The 23,835-nt window shown below is 38.4% G+C and overlaps 1 protein-coding gene across 4 annotated transcripts in view; it reads right to left on the minus strand.

The window, feature by feature from the left end:
• SYNE2 (spectrin repeat containing nuclear envelope protein 2) overlaps nt 1–23,835 on the minus strand; it is a gene marked incomplete at its 5' end in the record, with an annotated part of 272,663 nt that overhangs the window by 170,358 nt on the left and 78,470 nt on the right. For all 4 annotated transcript variants that reach the window (XM_082648159.1, XM_082648158.1, XM_082648156.1 and 1 more), the window contains 13 exons: nt 58–177; nt 635–837; nt 2,060–2,172; nt 2,706–2,877; nt 3,224–3,424; nt 4,378–4,479; nt 6,052–6,213; nt 7,306–7,464; nt 15,065–15,215; nt 17,105–17,284; nt 20,267–20,877; nt 21,552–21,699; nt 22,525–22,682. In XM_082648159.1, coding sequence (XP_082504285.1) covers nt 58–177; nt 635–837; nt 2,060–2,172; nt 2,706–2,877; nt 3,224–3,424; nt 4,378–4,479; nt 6,052–6,213; nt 7,306–7,464; nt 15,065–15,215; nt 17,105–17,284; nt 20,267–20,877; nt 21,552–21,699; nt 22,525–22,682 — 2,480 coding nt within the window. The remainder of the gene's footprint in view (nt 1–57; nt 178–634; nt 838–2,059; nt 2,173–2,705; nt 2,878–3,223; nt 3,425–4,377; nt 4,480–6,051; nt 6,214–7,305; nt 7,465–15,064; nt 15,216–17,104; nt 17,285–20,266; nt 20,878–21,551; nt 21,700–22,524; nt 22,683–23,835) is intronic.

Raw genomic sequence — 23,835 nt, forward strand, 5'->3', positions numbered from 1 at the left:
ACACCATTTGAGAAACCATATTCCCCAGAAGTACATTTCATGCAAGATCAGCTATACCTCTTTCTAGCTAGAGCTTGGCCAAATAGCTCAGTTTTCTCTCTTGTTCCTTCCATTTCTTTCCATTTCTCTTCTTGATTAGTCAACCACTTACTCAGGTTTCTGTGGTCATTCTGGAGACTAAAACAATATCACACACATTGGAATATAAAATCAGCAAAAAGTGTTTATCTGAAGAGAAGGTTGGCACAAATCTTGTGAGCCAACCAGGTTTTTTACTACATCTTTTTGGTTTCTTTTTTGGCTTCTTTTGAGAAAATTTAATTTGTAACATTAAAATCTGAATAATAATAACACGTATTATAGTGGAATTCTAATGAGCCATACATATACATCATAAAGAACAGGAAACAAACAAACAAACAGAAAATACTTTTGAACTCTCCCCTGAACCTTGGCCATAATTTGAGGAACTCTCCAAAATTCTATATCCCAGAGTCAAACTTGGGTTTGAAACTACATATTTTATTTTTGAAATTTGTGTGTACGTGTATCCCACTGCTAGCTGTACTGAGGCAGAGTACGTATGAAGATATCATTAGCAAACATGCTATTAGACATCACCTTTATTTCCTACCTCAGTAGCTGCTGCAAGCACTCATCAAGCTCCTTTGCTCGTGCCTGGCATATGGACTCCATTTTTTCTAATTCAATTTCTTGACTTACGATCCAACTGTTAAGCTTCTTAACAGGTGCTTTGGGCAGATGCTTTTTCACATGATTCAGTACAGTTCCCACCTGCTGTATTTCACTGCCTCTTCCTTCAAGAGTCAAGAAATCCTTAAGAAAGACAAAAAGTCAATTATATCCTATGGGCAAGTCTAAGTATGGTCCCTGCCACCCCAGTGACACTTTCCCAAGATGGTACATAGACATGCCATCTTCATAACATCCTATATAAAAGAAGTTGCTATGGAGAGGTGGCTAAGTGCAATAGCAAATGATCAAAAGACAATTTATATCGGTTCTAGAATGTGTGTGTACATTTGCATCTGACTTTCTGGGAATCACATCAAGCAAAATGATGCCACCATGTGGGTCAGTGGGAGTTAGACCAGGAAAGCCACATTTTCCTATCCTGGCTCTGCTCAGCTTCTCCCAAATACTTGCTCCTTTCTGGCAATCAATATGTAAAACTAAATAGCCTATTCTCTATTTAACTTTGTCCAAATCAGAATTTTATTTCAATGTTTGTGTTTCAAGGTTTGAGCATCAATTGTTGAGACCCATGCAATGTGCAAAGTTTAAAAAAAAAGTTGGAACTATAATTTAAAAGCAGAGAAGAAAGGTGATTTTGTCAATAAAGAATAGTATCATCAAAGCAAGGAATTAAACTGGGAACATTTAATGCCACTGATAAGTCTGAGAGCATAAGTTATCACCAAAGCCTAAAGTACTTGATAATCTACCATAAAGTGATCAAGAATTAAAGGCGCCATATGCATTTGAAATGCCCACATTATTGCCTCTTATTTCAGGCTATCTTCCCCCACCCACTCCCATCAGCAGTGTATTGAAGTTCAACTACAATTTTTAAAAGAAATATGGCTGGGAAAAAAACTTTTTAAAAGGTCAAGCAATCTCTTATAGAAAGTAAAGGGGTTTCAAAGTCCAGATTAGGTAAAGCCTTTTTTTTAAATCAAATATGATTTTAACACAACTGAATTCACCAGCAAACATTAAGTTAAACAGCATCTTAGAATAGTTGTGAAAACAGAACCTTTTTAAGTCACTTACACCCTTACCCAGTAAACACAGAGTGTTAAAAATATTGGGTTGGCCAAAAAGTTAGTTCGGGTTTTCCGTAGATGTCACGGAAAATCCCGAACGAACTTTTTGGCCAACCAGTATTTGGGGAAAGGCCAGGTTTTTTGGAAATACTATCTCTATGTAGGGAAATACTAAGTCAAAATAATTATTGTCCTAGCTACTTATATATAGTTCTATCTCCAGCATTTTAATTTTGATAAATTTTGATTGAAATTTAAACGTGTCTTCTTACAGAAAGCTTTTGTAGTTTTTGTTCCACGCTCTTTTTTGTTTCTGATGGTTCAAAACACTCCTTAAGGTTCACTTTAACGTTGCCAAACCAGTCATTAAAGTTCTTGCACTGATCTGCAGGAAGAAAACAAAAGAAGCTATATTCATTCGAGGAATACGTCACAAACCTTGTTAAAGTAAAATATTTTGAAACTTGCTTCCCATGCCGTGGGTACGAGTCACTGTAAAGTGATAATAAACTAAAATCTAATTCTGAGGGTTAATGGAGCCGATGTGGTAACTGTGGCATATTTTCTACACCAAACCTCCTTTCCAAGCATACAGGACACCCAGAGACACCTGCAGGGGCAGCCTGCTCACAGGCATGACCCCAGACTCTGACAACAAGGAGCAGGTCAAACACGAGGACCCTCGTGACTCTCCTTCACGAGAAAAAGATCTGGTGCTTCAACAAAAGAGATGTTATTTACGATAGGTGTAGATCAGTGAGTGTTTGCTCCTAGAAGATTTATCTGAATATTATCTCCTTAAATAGAGTGTGTGCAACCATCTCTAAGTGAAGCTTAGATTAATTAGCCTTTGTGTTCACAGTACTTATTCATACCTCAAGATTCCCAGAGGCACAGTAAGAGAAACATTGCACTCACCATTCAGTAACTTAGAGAAGTGATCTTGCAAAACACTTTTTTTGGTATTAAATAAATCACTGACACTTTCATATTGCTTTTTTAATTCAGAGAGTTCAGGAGTCAGACAACCTATTTGATTCTCAAGTAATATCATACTGTGTTTCTGCTGCAGAATTTGCTGTTGAATCTCCTAAATATATAAACAAATAGACAACAGTGAAGTCTTAAAAATGGGCTCAATCTACACAAAACATATTAGGTATCCATTGTTTCTATGAAAATCTAGATGATTTTTTATTGGGTAGACCTGCTTTCTCTTAGCTAGTAAATGTATAATGCAATGCAATTTAACATCAAATAATGACCACAAAGCAATTCAAAGGTGAAACAGTTAAATATACACAAATTGTTTTTCTGAGTTTTTCCCCCAGACTTATATTATTTTTATAATAATTATTAACCTCAAGAGGACAAGACCATCAGAAACAAGTGTGAAAATAAATCTGAACCACAGAAGAGAAGTAGCTGGGAAGTACCTCTAGTTTAGTAAAGATCTCCAAGCTGTCAGAAGGAGACAAGGCATTTAAGAGGGACTCAGTCATTCCAATCTGGGTCTTAGCCTGGTCGAGATCCTCCCTTAACTCAGCTGTGCTGCCACCGAGTGCACTGCAGTAGGATTCTCCTGTTAAACGCATTTTCACATGTTCTATCTTGTTCAAAATAGAGGACTCCATGACCTGAAATCATGAAACATATGACGTACTGTAATGGACGTGATTTAACTAGATTATAAGACACCTGCACTGCTGAAGAATGAGTGGAAACTTCGTTTCATTTCAACGTGAAATAACTTCTCTCTTTCTGATTCTTCCTTGTTCAACATCACTGATACAATTCAAACATTGCCTTTAAAGAAAAACAGTAACTTGAAAAAAACTGAAATTGACATTCTTATTTTTTTCTAAGAGACTAGGTGAATCTTCCCCTTAAAACAAGTTTTATTTAGCATACCAGTTGAGGTGCTATCTCATGGTGCTTATTGGAAAACCTATTAAAACATATAGAAAAAAGTTAAATAGCCAGCATTTATTAAGTGTTTATTACGTACACAACATCATGGTAAGCACTTTATATACAAAATACAGGCTTAAGAAGGATAAGTAACTTGCCCAAGATCACAAAGTTGGCTGGCAGCAGACCCAGGCCCTCCCCCATAAGGTCTGACTCCAGAGCTTATATTCAGGCACTTTGCACTTTGATTTAAATAAAAGTCTAACAAATCTCTTCACACAATAGAAAATCACACTTGGGGCAATCTCCCTGTTACTCCATCTAGCAACTAATAAACTTGGAATTTCTTGAGCCATGTTCTCCTTCCTAGGCCCAAGACACTTATGAGGAAACCCTTGTTACTTTACACGAAGCAAGGTAACATCTCCCCCTCTGCACAAGAGGCCTGTGAAATAAATGAGATGAGAATAAGAGAATGCAAAAAATTATTCATTCTAAAATGGGAGAAATATAATAAACTATGCTGGCTATTAAAATTTTGGTTGGACATGACTAAAGATGAATCAAGTAATGATCCTAATTTTATTTTAGGTTTAAGTTTTAGAATTCTGGCTATGAGCATTACTTTAGAGGATATAGAGCATCTTTAATTGCAACTTTAAAATAAAAATTTTCTTACCTGTAATTCAAGAGGTATTTCACTGCTTTGAAGCAGGAACTGTATCTTAGCCACTCTTTTAGAAAATTCTGAAGGTTTTTGTTCATGAACTTGTAACTCTTCCTAAAACACACAATGTTAATGGAAAATATCTTTTTATTTTATACCTTATTTTCTGGTACCCCTGATTGCTATTGAAAATATATAGAAACTGAAAGAACCTTTAAATTTCCCCTAATCACTTGATTTTTGATACAGTCCTGGGAGTTGCAAAACTAAGTGTCTTCATGGGTCAGGCATATGTTATAACTGAGTGAAACACTCTAGCAATAAAACGAGAGGGGCCAGGCTTGCGCCACAGCAGAATGCAGTGCCTACCTAAAGGCATGACATCTCAATAGCTCTGTACATATAAACATACACATAAACATATAAAGCCAACACACACACACACACACACACACCACGTTGGCAGAATTTGGCCCACACGGTAGCCGTTATAATCCTTAACTTCAAATTTTTAAATAACCTGTATCTCAAGACAAAATTAAGGGATACTTAGTGACAATTCATTTCACTTAGAAAATCAAAATCTTACTTCACAACTGTCAATTAATATACCCAGGAAACTCATAAATCTCCACACATTTTGAAAGTCTTTTTCCAAAAGTATAAAAATGGATATGTGAATTTAAAAGTGAATAAAGTGACCAAAATTAGAGAAAAAAAATAAGACTTGAGACATTAGACGTGACATACTGCAAAGCCATCATACACGCATAATACATTTTTATATTACACTGAACCACATATAACTGCCAGACTTAACTATTTTTTGACATACGAAGATTGTAATTTTATATGGTCCAAACTAATAATATGCAAACAACCAGCAATAGAAAGAATTCTTTTTAGAGTTAAAAGAGATAACTTTAAAAATATTTTAACTTTAAAAATTTTTTTAATTATTTTTTTCTTTTCCATTATGGTTTATTACAGGATACAGAATATAGCTCCCTGTGCTATACAATACGACCTTGTTGTTTATCCATTCTATATATAACAATTTATATCTGCTAGTCCCAAACTCCCAATCTATCCCTCCCCCGCCCCCTCTCCCTCTTGGCAACCACAAGTCTGTTCTCTATGTTTGTGAGTCTGTTTCTGGTTTGTAGATAAGTTCATTTGTGTCATATTTTAGATTCCACATATCAGTGATATCACATGGTATTTGTTTTTCTCTTTCTGACTTACTTCACTTAGTATGATTATCTCTAGGTCCATCCATGTAGCTGCAAATGGTATTATTTCATTACAAGAGATAAGTTTAATTCTTTCTAAATGGCAAAACCTGAGATCACTGTTTTAAAAAAACAGCCTCTTTTGAAGCTCTATAAAGATTTTGATATTCAGCCTTGTGTTTTTACTTTACTTGAATCTTTTTACTTTACTTGAAGTATAGTTGATTTACAGTGCTATGTTAGTTTCAGGTATACAGCACAGATTAATAATACCTGCGAACATCTTCCTGGATACCACAAAGAAAACAATGGAATTCAGGTCTCACTCAAGGAATAATGAAAGAAATAAAAGATTTCTTTGTGATTTCTCTACCCCTCTTCAAGAAAGCAGACTTGATATTAAAATGTCAACTGTCTACAAAAAGAACAAATATTCTATTTCTGCTTAATTAACCTTCAGCTTTTGTCTTTCCTCTTCAGTCAGTTGATGTAATTCCATTTTTTGAAGGATCTTTTCAGTCCACTCATCAATCCCATTTTTTAAGTTAAAAAGCTTGTCCCATAAAGCTAGAGCTCGACCAAGATTTTCATAGTAGTCTTCTGTCTTCTCATTTATCTACCATAATTAAAAAATAAAAATAACATATTTAGTGGTGAAAAGCATAAGAACCATTGTTTCAGTCAAACACAACTTTAAAATAAAATTTTAGATTACCTCTACTTGCTAAATAATTTGCTTTATTCATCAACAAAAAATTCTCTTTAACATACCATGTAGTTCTTTCTTCTACAAAAAAAAAAACTTAGCTGGTTTGCTGCAGTTTATATGCAATTGAAAGCAATAGTTTTCCTATTTTCTAAACCACAATAATAAAAAATGCTTTTAAAAACCCAGAGCAGGGACTTCCCTGGTGGTGCAGTGGTTAAGAATCCGCCTGCCAATGCAGGGGACACAGGTTCGATCCCTGGTCCAGGAAGATCCCACATGCAGAGGAGTAACTAAGCCCGTGCGCCACAACTACTGAGCCTGTGCTCTAGAGCCTGAGAGCCACAACTACTGAGCCCGTGTGCCACAACTACTGAAGCCTGAATGCCCTAGAACCCGCATACTGCAACTACTGAGCCCACGCGCTACAACTACTGAAGCCTGCATGCCTAGAGCCCATGCTCCGCAACAAGAGAAGCCACTGCAATGAGATGCCCACACACTGCAATGAAGAGTAGCCTCTGCTCGCCGCAACTAGAGAAAGCCCATGCACAGCAACGAAGACCCAACGCAGACAAAAAAAAAAATTTTTTTTAATTTTAAGTATCAAAAACCCAGATCAAAATATAGCACAAATTCTTAATTTATAATTCATAAAAATATCATTACTACTCAACCAAAAATTATTTTTAAAATATTAAATAAATATAATGTTGAACATCAACTGGCTGCATGGATGGATAATACATTAATTAGTTTATTTCAAATAAGTTGAGTATGCACTTGTATATCTAAAAGAGTACAGACTCATTTGTTAGTAAAATAGTACCTAACTCTGGGCGTAAAGCTAAATCCCAAGTCACAAACTTTATATTATTTGAACATTTTTTATAATGAGCACTTTTGAATTTTGTAATTAGATAAAAACATTAAAGATACAAAAGAAAAGATCAATTTAATTGTTATTAAATAGAATTTCTAGTCAATTAAATTATCACTTACATCAAGCCACCTATCCACAATAATATTAGCCTCTTTCTCAAAAGGAGGCTCTTCAAAGTTTCTCATTTTATTTAGATGAAATTGTAGATTTTTGCAGATCTGGTTAATCTTGTCTACAACTTCTAAATGTTCATTAAATTCTTCTTTAACAACTTCAATCTGTAAAAATGATATGAAACATGTTTTGATATATTGATACAAATATAAGACTTACTGTCCCACTTTCTCAATGAAAAGTTTTTAGAATTCTAAACATCTGGTTTATTAATAATCCTACACCCAAATTCCTTGTCCCACTCTGCATGATGAAATATTTATAATGATCTAAAACCATCTTTCTAGTGCATGTGAAATAATATTCTACCAAAAAAAAGCACCTCTATTCAATCGTATAAAAAAGCGACAGTTCCTAGACTCTTCAAATAGGAATCATCTTTGTCATTTTGAAGAACCTAAGTGCTCATCTGAATAAAATAGACAAAACTCTAAAACATCTTTAATGTGACTTCTAGTTTAATCTTTCATGATTCTAACTTCCATGTCATTTCTAACATGGAAGGTGAAACACTATTTAACCAAAAGGCCAATGATCTTAAACTACAAAATAAAATGTGTGTCGAGTAATGCAATCTTAATGTTTCCACTCAATTTACTAATCTTATACAAGCATTTTTAATGATTGTATAAAATTTGAAAATAGTGATTTCTCATAAATAAAAAACTAAAAATTATATACCCACAGGGGACTTCCATTTCTGGGAATATGCAGTAGGCATAATTTTCCCATTAAGCACAACTAAAAACCCTGGACATCATATACAAAACAGACTTAAGAAGACTGAAAAGTGAGGAGTTCAAGGAAGGAGAATGGCTGGGAGCATCAGCTCCTGAAGACAGCCTGGTGGTGAGCTCCCTGAATTTTTTTTTTCCCTTGGGTATCCCAGACTGTGTGCTGGAGAAGTCAGAAGCTGGTAAGATCCACAGACACAGACCAGGAAAAGCCTCTTCTCTTCAGCCCAAGAACCAGGAATAGGACAACCTACCAAGACAGAAAACTTTTAGGAAATAATCACTCACTGGAGCAAAATACCATAGGAAACACTGTAGCCCAACGCCCACCTGTGCCAGCAAAGGTCAAGTGTAGAGCCTAGACAGCCACCATCTCCAGGCTGTAACAGGAGCCCCACTCTCCCCCAACCAGGGAAAAGAAGGCTGAGTAGAGCTGGGACTTTCATTCCTGCTGGGCAGTAACAAGTGCACGCGCGCACGCACACACACACGCGCGCGCACGCACACACACACGCGCGCGCGCGCGCACACACACACACACACACACACATCCATGATGTCAGGGGAGGCTACCTAGGGAGCTGTAATGAGGAGCCAGGGAGGTGTCAGTAGAGACCTTGTGCGGAAGCAGAATGCCCACCCCCAACCAGCAGTAACAAGGAGCCCTCTGTCTCAGGTGTCCTTATTTTCAGACAACATGATTATCTATGTCAGAGAGCCCAAGGAATCTACAAAAACACCCCTAGAACTGATATGTGGGTTCAGAAAGGTCACAGGATACAAGATAAACCTAAAAATCGATATCACTTCTCCATATTAACAATGAATACGTGGACACAAATTTTTAATATTATACCATTCACAATTACTCAAAAAATTGAATACTTAAGTGTAAATCTAACAAAACATGCACAGGAACTATACGCTGAAAACTATAAAATACTGATTAAACAAATCAAAGAAGATCTAAATAAATGCAGAGACATACTAAGTTCATGGATCAGAAGACAACATAGTAAAAATGTCAATTCTCCCAAAACTGATGTACAGGTTTAATGCAATTATTATCAAACCCAGCAATACTTTTGTAGATATAGACAGGATTATTCTAAAATTTATATGGAATAATAAAGGAACTATAATAGCTAAAGTATTTGTAAAAAGAAGAATAAAGTGGGAAGAATCAGTCTACTTGATTTTAAAACATCATATAGGTACAGTAATAAAGATTACATCAACTGGCAGAGGGACAGACACACAGATCAATAGATGAAAGTGAACCCAGACAAATACACCCAACTGAGTTCTGACAAAGATGAAAAAGCAGTTCAAAGGAGGAATGGGAGCCTTTTCAACTTATGGTGCAGGGGCAACTGGACATCTATAGATAAAAACGTAAACCTTGATCCAAGTCTCACACCTTATACAAAAACTAATTCTAAATGGATGATGGACTTAAATGTAAACCATAACACTATAAAACTTTGAGGAAAAAAATAGGAGAAAATCTACAGGATCTTGTGCTAGGCAAAGAGTTCTTAGACTTTGACACCAAAAGCACAATCCATGAAAGGAAAAATTGATAAACTGGATTTTACCAAAATTTAAATCTTTTGCTCTGCAAAAGACCCATTAAGGAGATGAAAAACAAGCTACAGTTTGGGAGAAAATATTTGCAAACCACATATCTGACAAATGACTACTGTGTAGAATATATTAAAAACTCTCAAAACTCGACAGTAAAAAAAAAACCAAACAATCTACTTAGAAAATGAGCACAAAATATGAAGAGATATTTCAGCAAAGATGACATACAGATGGCAAATAAGCACAAAAAAAGATGATCAATACCATTAGCAATTAGGAAAATGCCAATGAAAACCACAAAGTGATACCACTATATATCTATCAGAATGACTAAAATAAAAAGTAGAGGCAGTATCTAATGCTGGCAAGGATGTACAGAAACTGGATCACTCACACATTACTGGTGAGAATGTAAAATGGTACAGCAACTCTGGAAAACAGTTTGAAAGTTTCTTTAAAAATGAAATACATAATTAACATACAACCCACCAACTGTACTCCAGAGCAATTAACCCTGAGAAATAAAAACTTATGTTCACAAAGAAGCCTATACAAACGTTTATAGCAACTTTATGCGTAAGAGCCAAAAACTAGAAACTACCCAGATGTTCTTCGGAGGTAACAGTTAAACAAGCTGTGGTACATCCATACCATGGAATCCTACTCAGCAAGAAAAGGGAACAAACTATTGATGCGTGCATGAATCCGAACGAATCTCCAGAGAATTATGCTGAGTAAAAATAACCAATCCCAAAAGGTTAGATACTGTATGATTCCATTTATATAAGATTTTTGAAATGACAAAATTATAGAAATGGAGAGCGTATTAGTGGTTGTGAGGGGGTGGAAGCAAGAGGGAAGTGGTAGGGCTATCCGATGACAGAACCAGGGATAGTCTGGTGATGGAAACGTTCCTCCTCTTGACTGTATGATTGTCTATAACCTGACTGCAATATTGCACTACAGTTTTACAAGATATTTCCATAGGGGAAACTTAGTAAAGGGTACATAGGATCTCTGTGTATTATATCTTATAACTGCATATGCATCTACAATTATCTCAAATTTAAAAGTTTAATTTAAAAAATTAAAATTACTTAAATGTTTTAAATGGAAAAAAAAAATAACTGGGGCAGCATCTGTCTCCTGACTGGAAGCTGACTGATACATTGGCAGAGCTGAGATGCAGACTCAGGTGTTTTTTTTCTCCCAGTTCAGGACATTTTGCATAGGGCATAATAAATGCTTGTTCAATTAAATGAAAAATACATATATGTATGTGTGTGTAACCTAATTTTTATTATATTCAAAGAACTTTGTTGTTACATTGACACAAGCCACCAGTGGGTGAAGAGAAAAGAAAGAGCAGGAGAGGATACTTTTAGCATTGACAGGAACTGCAGGCTTTGTCCTACAATGAATGGAAGGGGTAAAATAAAGGAAACTAGATCCCCCCCTGACATTTCCCAAACTTTAATAGTCCCCTGACATTCTAGCCTTCTAGTCTTACTTTTGCACTTCTGCCTTTGATTAAAGAGGGTGGAAATTTGGCACCATATCCTAGATAAACATCCAGGTTTCTATGGTTTTGAAGGACAAAAGTTCTCAGTGGTATCATACTTCAGCCACTGGTGCAAAGCATCATGACAATACATACACCAGAAACTGATTGTTTCTGAAGACAGTACCTAAGTCATCACAAAATTAACTGAGAGTTATGTTAACAATTGGTACTAAAATTTGCTTTTTTCAGACAGTTAAAAAAAGCATATGAGAAAATAACTAAACACAAGTGTACTTCTGTATCTTCCATACAAAATGATATATTATTTCAGCAAATATACAAAGATACCACACTAGATACAAGATTCTCAATATAATAATAAAAGCCTGGGCATTTATACGTTTCTTAAAGGTAATTACAGTTGTTTTGTTAATTTTTAAAATATTTTTCTGAGTAAACCTTTACATTTCAGAAAGGGGTACAGACAAAGCAAAGTTAGCCATTTTTTACTTCTATAATATACATGTTTCAAACATGTCTTCAGGGAAGGCAATATTATGATGATTGGAACATGACTTTGTAGTCAGATAGACCTCAGCTTAAATAATGATTCTGTCACTTATTAGCCATATAATCTTGGGAAAGTTATTTAACCTCTATCCTTACTTTGTTTCTTTGTTTACAGAGAAAGTTGCTAATCTGTCCAGCCAAGCCAGGGGTGATGATGCCATCCCAGTGGACCTGGAAGGCAGAACATCAAGCCAGAGAGGATTATTCTCAAGCCTTACGGTTTAATGTTGTTTGCCTTGTTAGGTTTCGGACTTCCTTGGGACCCAATACTTCTTTCTTCTTTCCTATTTCTCTCTTTTGGAGTGGATATGTCTATCCTATACCTGTCCCACCACTGTATTTCGAAAGCATATAATTTGTTTGGTTTCATGGGTTCACAGATGTAGAGTGTAAAAAAATGAATAAACAGGGCTTCCCTGGTGGCGCAGTGGTTGAGAGTCCGCCTGCCGATGCAGGGGACACGGGTTCGTGCCCCGGTCCGGGAGGATCCCACATGCCGCGGAGCGGCTGCGCCCGTGAGCCATGGCCGCTGAGCCTGCGCGTCCGGAGCCTGTGCTCCGCAACGGGAGAGGCCACAAAGTGAGAGGCCCGCATACAGAAAAAAAAAAAAAGAATAAACAGAATCCTAAATTAAACAGAGTTGGGAGACCAGATGGGATGGCAGAGCCCAATAGGAAGAAGAAAGGCTCCTTTATTGGCAAGGCCTCAGCCAATGAAAAGCCATGGACTCTGTCTACTACAGCCCATCCAACGTCCTTTTCCCCTCTATAAAAGCATTCTTCTCTCCTTGCTGTGCAGGGACTTGCACGTAGCTCCCATGGGTGCAGACCCTGAAATGCAATTCTCTGTTGATCCCAAATAAATCCCTCTTTGCTGGTGAAATATCTGTCAGTCCATTTGTTTTGGATAAACAAGAGGAATTCCCTCAGGATGAAGTGCACCTTGAGTTTCACTCATATCTAATTTAGATGATATTTAGGTGAGACTTTGGACTAAGCTGGAGCGAGTTAAGGCTTTTAGGGCTGATGGGAAGGAATGAATATACTTTGCATGTGAGAAGGACGTGTTTTGAGGGGTCAAAGGCAGAAAGTTATAAACTGTGAGAACTGTCTTCAGAACTGTATGAAATAAATTTATGTTGTTTTTAAGCCCCCCAGTCTATGGTATTCTTTTATAGCAGCCCAAATGGAAAAAGACAACAGCCATAGGGGAACTAATCATAGCAGAGGGGTCAGGACCTGGATCTAGATTCCCATCAGGGAGACTCACCCAGGAGAGGGGCCAAGTGCCTGAAGGTGACAGAAGTTTTATTAGTCAAATAAATAACTTGTCCAGAAAGTGCAGTTTACTATTAATGGGTTGAGGAAGTCCTAGGCACTCTGCAGGCACTTTACAGATGTTGCCTCACCTAATCAGGAAAGGAACAGCTCTGCTGGTAACAGGATCTCACTTAGTGGGACACAGGCAGGACTCCAGGAGTGAGGAGGATTGGCACAAACCAAGAACAGCTGCCAGTCAGGAGGGATTCACTATCTGGTCAGACTGAAAGGCAGCGACCCAGGATCTGTGAGTATCTAAGGCAGAGACCTGGATCCTGAAACAAGAGCACAAGCTGGGAAACTGGTATCAGGGGCACAGTAGAAAAGCAGCTATGTGAACTGGGCCACAAGGCTGAGGGGATTTTGTAAAGCTGATCGTGTTGGATACTCTGAGAACCAAAGCTCCTTAATCCATCTGGATGAGGACACGATCCTCCTAGATCCCAAGGCTGCCAAACCCAGAAGCTGCCTCTGCTGGATGGAACCAGACAGGTTGCATCTAAGAGATTCCGACTGCCAGCCTGCTCCTAGCATGGTGGTCTCCCTCGATTAAATCTGATGGGAAACCAGTTAAACAGTCACATAGTGTATAACTGGTGTCCAAGCAGAGCTCTTTCTGATTGGTCAGTTCCAAGAAAATGCGTCTGAGAAAGGAGGCCGCAGGCAGGGGCTACTCCTCATCTGTGGCACTGATGTGACTCTGAGAGTCACTTCAGCCTCAGGGATAAGAGTTCTAGACAAAGACTAAATCGTCTGTAAGAATCTGGTCTACAGGCATACCTCAGGGACATTGCAGGTTTGGGTCCAGACCATGCCAGTAACGGGAGTATCGCAATAAAGCAAGTCACATGAATTTTTTGGTTTCCCAGATATATATAAAAGTTATGTTTACGTTATACTGTAGTCCATTAAGTGTGCAGTAGCATTATGTCTTAAAAAATGTACATACCTTAATTTAAAAATACTTATTTGCTAAAAACACTAATCATCATCTGAGCCTTTAAGCAAGTCGTAATCTTTTTGGTGGTGGAGGGTTTGAAATACTGCAAGAATTCCCCAAATGTGACACAGAGACGCAAAGTGAGAAAATGCTGTTGGAAAAATGGTACCGATAGACTTGCTCTACAAAGGGTTGTCACAAAACCTTTCAATTTGTAAAAGACACAATAAAGCAAAGTGTGATAAAGTGAGGTATGTCTGTATATAAGCCTCACTGCTGTTGCTCTCAGCCACTGGGAACTTTAATAAAATTGCTTTCTAACAACCAGGTGTATCAAGTAGATGATATTTCACAAATGCCTCTGACATTTTGACAGCACTTTAGCATAGAGTACTCATAAAACCAAGAGGAAAAGCAACTTTCTGGTGTACAGTAATACAGTGTAGTGTATCCTTTTCTAACTATTCCATTCTTCTGCCACTCTGGTTGATAACCACATAAAATCATAGAAATAATGACATCTAGTGTCCAAAAGTGTTATTCTTCTTAAACTATGAAGTCGTGATTGGCGAGGCTATGAACATAGACGGAGCAACTTGGAGATAAGCTCACACATCTTTACGAAGAAATAAAAGGGAAGAAATAAAAACATAATTTTTCCTTTATCCACTAACAACAGATGGGATTGTCCTAGTACCTTCTTTCTCTCAAGGTTGCAATGAAGTCTCAGGGGTTTTTTTTATGTGGGAAGTCAGTGCACAAACTGTTCCAAACTTTCAGAGGTAGCAGCAGGGGCAACCCCAGACTCCAAAAGAACCACACCATCAGTATCAAAACCCAAACAGATGCAACCCAGCATTAACCTGGGGACCAATCTTTTTCAAGCCCTGGGGATAAATTTAATAAATTCTTAGATACCTGGTAAAACAAAGTCACTAGTAACTTCTTCTAAACTAAGTTTCGAAAGTGACTCCATTGATAATATCCTCTCTATTGTTGGGCTTGCAAGCGAGGCCGCTATGTAAAGTTTCCTTTGGAATTTGGACTCACCTCTGCTATCCTTTTCTTCAAGTTCTCCTTTCCCATGTAGGAAGACTGGAGGGAGATGATATTCTCTTCTTTTTGAATCAAAGTTGTCAGGACACTTTTAAAATTCTGATATTGTTTTAAGAGCTCCAAAACTCTTTCACATTGGTCAAGGCTATGAAAAAAAGCAAAACAGCTAAATTTCTGAAAATAACAAAACCATTCTTTCTCTTTGTAAGTATCCTACAATAATGACTAATAAGTTATAGAAGGATTTTTCCTCTAGACATGGCTTATAATATTGTTTTACAATTTAACCTAAGAATGATGGCATACATATTTATTTGACAAATGGATGGTATAAATAATCACTGGATTACTATTTTCACCAGGTCAATATTAAAAAGTCACCAGATATAAGCTCTGGAACGAAACAGGATTTGTAACCATAAGGAATCAGCACCTCAATTTCATCATTAACTAAAAGATAATTTGGAAAACAATGCCTCCCCAGCATTATTCTTAGAGATTGCTTCAGTGTTGATTCAATATGATTCAATCATGTCTATTTCAACTCATTCTAGATTTAGCCCTTTAAAAAAAAGTTTAGTACAGATGATGTGGCAGCTAAGACACCTGGTTTCTAGCTATGGTTGGGCACTAATTAGTCATGCGACCTTAGATAAGTTACTTGAGGCTCTTTGGGCCTCAGTTCTTTCCTCTGTAAAATCGAAGGGTAGACTAAATCAAATCCACAGACAGACTTCATCTTGACTACTGTATACTCAGGTTCCAGAAGGAAGCAGGAACTCCACAGATGGAGTTCTGTGGTGAAAGGACCACTGATAGTAAAGTTAAGGGAAACCACCAAGGAGCTGAGACACCCAGAGACTAACCCTTCCAGAAACAGGTAGAGCACCTGGGCTCAAGGGGAAAGAGGGAAAGTGCCCTAAGCCAAAGAGGGGTCAGTAGGAGCTGCTGGAACCACTTGCTGAAAAGGGAGGGGGTTAAGACCACCCCGACTTCTCTCTCTTCTTGGTTACTAAGCTCATACTAGTACCTCCCACTTCCTAACCCAACTGGAACGCTTGGCTTGGGTGGTACAGCCTGTAGGGGTCAGCCCTCTCAACTACTCCTACCCCCAGACAGAGAGTAAAGGGGGAAGGCAGGGATGGAGACTCTTCAGCCGAATCGCCAGCCAGGACTGACAGGTAAGGGCTGCCACAGAATTAAGAAAACTCTTGAGCCTTGTCCAGGCTCTGTAGGAAAGATGGCAGTAACTGACTGGCAACATCTGGCGTTTAAGTGGCGTGTGGTAGGATAATGCCCCCAGCTCCCAAAGATGCCCACGTCCTAATCCCTGGATCCTGGGAATATGTTACCTCACACAGCAAAAGGGACTTTACAGATGTGACTAAGTTAAGGATCTTAAAATAGAGACATTATCCTGGATTATCTGAATGGGTGCAAGATAATCACAAGGGCCCTTATAAGAGGGAGGCACGAGGGTCAGAGTCTGAAGGAGATGTGATAACAAAAGCAGAGATGAGACAGAAAGACAGAGAGAGATGGAGATTTGAAGATGCTGCAATGCTGGCCTTAAAGATGGAAGAAGGGGACACAAGCCCAGGAATGGAGTAGGTGCCCTCTAGAAGATGGAAAAGGCAAGGAAACGGATTCTCTCCCAGAGAGTCCAGAAAGGAATGCAGTTTCATTTTAGGATTTCCAACCTCCAGACTGTAAGATAAGTTTGTGCCGATTTTAAGCCACAACATTTGTGGTCATTTATTACGGGAGCAATAGAAAACTAATATAGGTGGGGCAATAATAATTATAAATACACTATGTATTTGTCCTCCCTCTTAGACAGCCTCTTAAAGTCATTTGTCTGTAATCTAGGATTCCAGGTCTTGCCCCAGACGTTGGCCCAGTGAGCTTCGCACGTGAAACTCTTAAGTTGGCCTCTCCTTGAGGCCCATTGGAATGTGTTTTCAACATACAAATTTCAAAAAATTAATTGTGCCACAGACAATTTTTCAGATTTGGGAGGAATTTTTTCCTTACCATTCAGTGACCGAAGCTTTTGTATTCTCCCACAAGAGTGCTGTGCCTTGGCACTGTTGACTCAGAGCTTTCTCTCTGCCATCTTTGAATTGTGGAAGAGAATTCACCATTTCTTGCAAGCGTTTCTTCTCTTCTTCACATTCATCTAGATCCTTATCCAGTCTGAGTAACGATTTTTTCCTTGATTATGAGAGAGAAAAATTTAATGGCCAATTAGGCGATTTGATTCAACACAAATATGGGTAATTTGTGGGAGCACACTAACTTTAACTTGTCCTCATGAGGTTTATGCCTAAATCACACATTCCTATGACAGAGGTCAGGAGGCTCTGCATGTCCAGAATACTAGCTGGTGTTTTAAATAGAACAGACATACAAAACCACGAGCGGTAACATTTCTCGGTGATGAACACAATTGTAAAGGGTGTGTATATGCATATGAGAGAAAAGAGAGGAAGAGGATGTGTGTACATGTGTGGGGAAGACAGTATGATATGGAGAGAAGACGAGATGGCTGGTAGAACACTGCAAGCTCCCCAGGCAGGGCGGAAGGGGCAAGAAGAAAGGGAAATACAAGGAAATCTTGCATTTCTACCCTGTGTACAAAAATCTCTTCCATACCGAAGAAGAGTCATTTGAACTAAGGGTTTTAACCTGCAAATTAATCCTGGTGGGATTAACTCTATTCACCTAGGTCTAAATTGCTTTCATCAGATACTCACTTTCTCTACTTTCTCTCTTCCAATTCTCTCTTTTTTTTTTTTTTTTGCGGTACGCGGGGCTCCTGACGCACAGGGTCAGCGGCCATGGCTCGCGGGCCCAGCCGCTCCGCGGGATGTGGGATCTTCCCGGACTGGGGCACGAACCTGTGTCCCCTGCATCGGCAGGCAGACTCTCAACCACTGCGCCACCAGGGAAGCCCCTCCAATTCTATCTTGAGTCCACTCCCATAAGGCTCTCACTCCCTCCACTCCTGCAAGACTGCTCGTCAAGATCTCCAGTAACCTCCACATTGCTAATCCATGTCCCAGTCTTCATCCTCACCTTCCTTCAATAGTCGGCAGCACGTGACAAAGGTGATCACTTCTCCTCATTGAAAGGCCTTCTCACTTGACCCCCAGGACACTCCTGATTTTCCTCCGATGATACCGGCCACTCAGTATCTTTGACTGGTTCCCTGTCATCTCCCTGACCTCTTAACATGGCGTGCCCCAGAGTACACAGCATGGCAATCTTATCCATCTCATGGCTTTAAACAGCATTCTAAAATGTTGGTGACTCTCAGATGTATACCTCGCCCAGACCTCTCTCCTGACATCTGATGCCACCTGTTTTTAAGTCTTATTGAGAGTGCTACTAGAACATCCAATAAATACTTTGAACCTATTGTGTCTAAAACTGAGCACACACACCTGATCTTTCATTTAATGCCTGACAAACTTGTCTTCATCATCCCAGTTAACGGTAATTCCAGTCTTTCTTTTACACCCCGTGTCCAATGTGTCAACAAACCTTGTGGACTCTACTTTCAAAATACATACAGAATCTTAATATTTTTTGCCACCTCACCACTGTTCCGTGCCACCATCATTCCTCATCTGGATTATTGCTATAGGTCAAACTAAACTTCCTGAGTCTTCCCTTGACTCTTACAGTCTATTCTCAATACACCAGCCTGTTACAATGAAAACCAAATCATTTCCCTCTGCTCAGAAGCCTCCAATGACTTCCCATGTCACTCAACAAAGAAACCAAAGTCAACACATGGCCCACAGGTCCCTACAGGAGCTAAGCTCCATCCTGCCCGTGACCCCTGTGACCCCCTCCCTGTTAACCTGCTCACCTCCTTGCCTCTCCTCAAACATGCCAGGCCCAGTCCCACACCTGCCCTTTGTACCTATAGACCCTCAGCCTGGGAGGCTCTTCCTCCAGGTTGTCACTTGGCTTGTCGCTCATCCCATCAGGCTCACACGTCACCTTCTCTGTAAAACTGTGCCTGCTGACCCTGTGTGAATTGTAACCACCTCCTTCTCTACTTACTCTTTCTCCATGGTCTTTATCACCATCAAACCTACTGCATATCTTCCTCGTCCCACTAGATAATAAGCTCTACCAAGGGCAAGAATTTTTGTCTGTTTTGTTAACTGCTGTATCCCCAGGACCTAAAACAGTGCCTGGCTTATTCTATTAGTAACTCAATTAAATATTAAAGCAATTTACTATCTATCAAAGTATAGTTTTCATTTATAAATTAATAAGTTAATTTATTACTAATTATTTATAAATCTATAATAAATGCATTAACAATCAAATTAATAACGAAACCAGTTCCACACCTCATGAAGAACTGGAGCGCTGTTGAAATAGAAGTCTCATTGAGACGGAGGGCTCAGGGCAATTTCAGAGGGAAGAGCTTAATCAGCTGAACAGCCTCAGGAGAGCATTGAGCCTGAGGGATTAGAAGTGGGCAGAAGAAGAGATGGAAAGTGGGTGAGATTTAGAACGGGGAGGGGGGCTCACAAAAGTGACTCTTCTGCTAACTCTTGCTAACATTTTCATTTTCAGGACCTGGAGGCGGACGCTGAATTCCAGAATGACAATAGTAGCACTCCTAGGGATGGCTGCGAACCTCAGGTAAGCCCAGTTCTGCTGAGTCTCCAGAATCAACACTAACCTAAATCTACCTCTTAAACTCAGTCCTCATCTAATCCTGCCGGGAGGAGGGGAGAGGACAAATAATGAAGGAAGAAGTAGGGACGAGGCGGGGTATGTGCATCTTCCACCACTTGTTCTCTATTATCAAATGTGTCGAGTTTCCCAGGTTTTCCCCCGTCAGGAGAACTCCATAGTAAATAAACAGTAGCAAAGAGACTTTGAAGCAACTCATGGACTTCACACGTATCTTACTGTACTCTTCCTCTGTCCATAAGAATGAAAACTTTAAAGGAAAAAATTATATTACACTTTGTAAAGGCACAATCTCAACAAAAAGAAAGCTTGTTTGAAAAAGCCTACAAAAAAGAATGCTGAACCCTGAATAGAGGGGGATGGAACAGAAGTAGAAAGACACAGGAAGCATTTGTTTCACCTAATAGATATTTGGGAAAAGGAAAAAACAGAAAATCATCATCTTGCGTGGAAACGGACGAAAACGATACCTACCGTTGTTTTACAGCTGGAACGGTCGGATCTTTCAGGCCTATTTTGCTGATTTGATTGTGTATATCTTGAATATTTTTCAGGAGTTCATTATTTTTGAAAATACAAGTCTCTAATAATTCATCTTCTTCCATGAGTTCCTCCTGTCTGCCAGAGCCATGAGTCTCAGATAAGCTTCTGGACAAAGCATTCAGAAGTTTTTCACAGGAGGTGTTTTCACCCCATTCAGCATCTTTAATGCTTATACCGAGCACCTTCAAACGTTCGTCCAAATGTCTGGCCTTGTCTTTCATCTGATGAATTCTTTCCTCTTTATTTTCCACCATCAAAGTATTTCCTGGTACCACCTGTGAACCTGAGGCTGAAAGGTCTATAAGAAGCTCACCAGAGAGTTCAGCTGCTCTCAGAGAAGCCAAAAAATCTTCCAGAGCTTTGAGGGCATCTTTACTCCTCTGGACTCTGTGGTTCATTTCTTCGAGTTGAGTTCTGTGTTTCAGGATAATATTCTGTGCTGCATGCAGGTCAAGCGGGTGTAATTCCTTCAATGCAAAGTTGCCTGACTGTTCCAAATGATTACATATTTCAATCTGTCTTACTACGGAATCTTGGATATTCTACAATAAAGGTAAGAAAAGCTGTAAGACTGAGGCAGAAAAAAGAAAAATTGCACAGCAGAAACTAACCTCAAATTATGTCACTAGATTTGATCTAGAAAACTGCTTCTCAGTCTAACCAAGGCTGACAGTTTTGACAGAAGGAACACTTTAATTACAAATGATCAGATGGCCCAGCTGTTTCATTATCTGATACCCTTCCTGATATTTAAATCCCAAGAAGAAAAGAGGTATATAAATCTATTGATTCAATGAAAATAATTACAGGTTGAACTATTGAGACATCTGTTTATAATTTGAAAAATAAAAAAATATTTTTAGGATGAGATTTCAAATAAGTACACTGTAGAATATGACAATTTAAGCATCTTCGTCTAGTACAGAGAGAAAATTAGGATTTCAGTCATTGGAGAAGGCATTCATAAGCAAGCCTTCATTTTTAATTCAAAGAAAATACGTCATTATTTACTCCATGGTACCTACTGATACTTTCCAATTGGCAAGGAATTAAAGAGTTGAGAAATAAATAACAAGTCTAAATTATTGAAGATTTTTCTGCCGTGGCTTATATTTGAAATAAATACTATGGATGTATAATAAAAAAATGCATAAACATGTATAAATCTCTGAAGAACTGTTTATTCTATAAATACACTGTGAGAATTTATATTTACCCTCAGGTTTTGATAAATGTCATCAGCATCAGTGAGATTAAATTCTTGAACGGCCATTTCACAGAGAAGCAGGTCTGAGTCACAGAGAAGGAGCAACTCCTTCTCCACAGGTGACACAATATGCAGCGCAGTCTCCAAAGACTCCATTCTGGGTGAAAAATAAATCAGACATGAGGGGAAAGCACAGCAGAAAGATAGCTTATAAAACATTTAATATTAATGCCATTATTTAACCAAGAATAGAAAATAATTATTCAATAAAAATACATACAATGATATGTATAGATCATCACATTAAAACCCAAACCCAGTGATCCACAATGGCAAAGCATGAGTTGTTTGCTACATCCAAGTACTCGCGATAATTTAACTGATATGGTGCTGAATGGAAAACTGTTGTAAAGCATACTAAGGCTTTCTCTCTCTTTTGAAATACAAAATACTAAATGTAATTGAACCTTGCCTTGATGACAAAGAAATTCATTATGCATAGTAATTATTTTATTAGTGGAAATATACTAGGATTCAAAGTCTAGGCCAATAATAAGTTGAAATGTGTAACCCTGGATAAATAACATATAGACTCTGAGCCTCAGTTTCCTCCTATGTAAAATGGGGAGATGCGCTGGGGGTACACATCCTATGTAAAGGGATAACAATAGCACTCTCATTCTAAAAATGAGGAAATCAAGGCCCAGAGAAGTTACGTGACGTGGCTAAATTCAGGCTCAAGGGGAGACCGTGGGAAGAGCACGGCCTTTGGAACTCAACAGACTTTAAGTTCCACTTAAGTCTCTGGCCAGTAGTGTGGCTTGGTTATGTGATTTAACCTCCCCCAGTAGCAGTTTCCTCATCAGCTTCTCTTATGGTTGTTGTCACAACTAAATAAAATAACATACTTAGTATAACATTAGCCTCTCTTAAAATTTACTACATTTAGTAAACTCATGGTTAATAGATCCCAGAATTATACCTGGTATTAAGAGTCATCTGAAGCTCTCTTTCTTTCTCCTTTAGTTTATCTCTTGCCTTAACTAGAAAAGGCTTCCTAATGTCACTTTCCAGCTCTTCTAATTTCAGTGAAGTGACTTCAAACTCTTTCCAGCAAGCCTCAGTTTCATTTTTTAAGACCTGGATGAAATATGTAAATTAATTTTTCAATGAATGGGTTAATAGGCACAATTATTCTGTTCTTACAAAATGAGACATTTACAATTGTGGGCACAAACACAAAGTTTCACATGAAAATACATTTGAAAAAATATTTTACAAGTAAACTATCCTTCAGAGAGCAATGCTATTAACTGTGCTCTCGGAGAATCCACTGAATGAAATCAAGGGAATCAGCAACATGGCTTTCAAAGGAATCCAAATGCCCTTCCCTGAAGTTAGATACACAGAATACAATTCAGAAAGATACACAGAGATATAAGAATATATTCTATTAGATATTCTATTTTCTCTAGTCTTTTTTTTCTCCTTAAACTAAAATTGCAATGAACCAAAATCATTTCTATCAAATGAGAAGTGAGTAAAATTAACTTATGATCTATAGTTAAACATCTAAAATTCTATACTATTCCAACCCCTAATCTTGGTTCTTTTTTTAAAAAAAGGCACTGCTATAGAATCTGAGTGCTCATCAGTAAATTTTGTTCTTCACTTTCCCCAAGGATTCGTATAGTTTTTCTAACCAACTTATTATTCAGTCACAGGAGTAAGGTCTCAAGACAGCTTCTTAATTGTGATGAAAACGTGCTACATCCACTACTTGAACAACAGAGATTCTAACACATGAATTTTGCTTATTCAGATGGAAAACAGAGAAGAGCCATTTGGTAGAGTGTGACTCAGGAACTGGCATCATGAAAGGAAGATAACTAGAAAATATGAGAGGGCATTGCAGGAAGCACGCATGACCTTTTCTCCACCTGATGGGCTTTCTGTAAGGGTTCACTCTAATGCACATCCAAGCACATGAGGGTGTTGCACTGCAATGCACAGCTTATCTTCAAAATAAGGAAGATGCTTATTTGTAGAACTTAACGATTGGTGTGCCCATCACTAGATTGTTTTTTCTGCAGCTCCTGAGTCAGATGCAGTACTCCCTCTGACGGCTCTCCACAAGATCATCCATCATGTACAGAGAAAACTCCCTCCACGACCTCCCCCTTTCTTATTATCCAACATCGGACAGATAATGTGACAATTTGGTTAAGATGATAGATGACTGAAACAAAAATTCAGAGTCGCTGGTTTTTCACATATTGTTAATTTTGGAGCA

This window comes from Grampus griseus (genome assembly GCF_964374135.1).
Source record: "Grampus griseus genome assembly, chromosome: 2".
NCBI classification, from domain to species: Eukaryota; Metazoa; Chordata; class Mammalia; order Artiodactyla; family Delphinidae; genus Grampus; species Grampus griseus.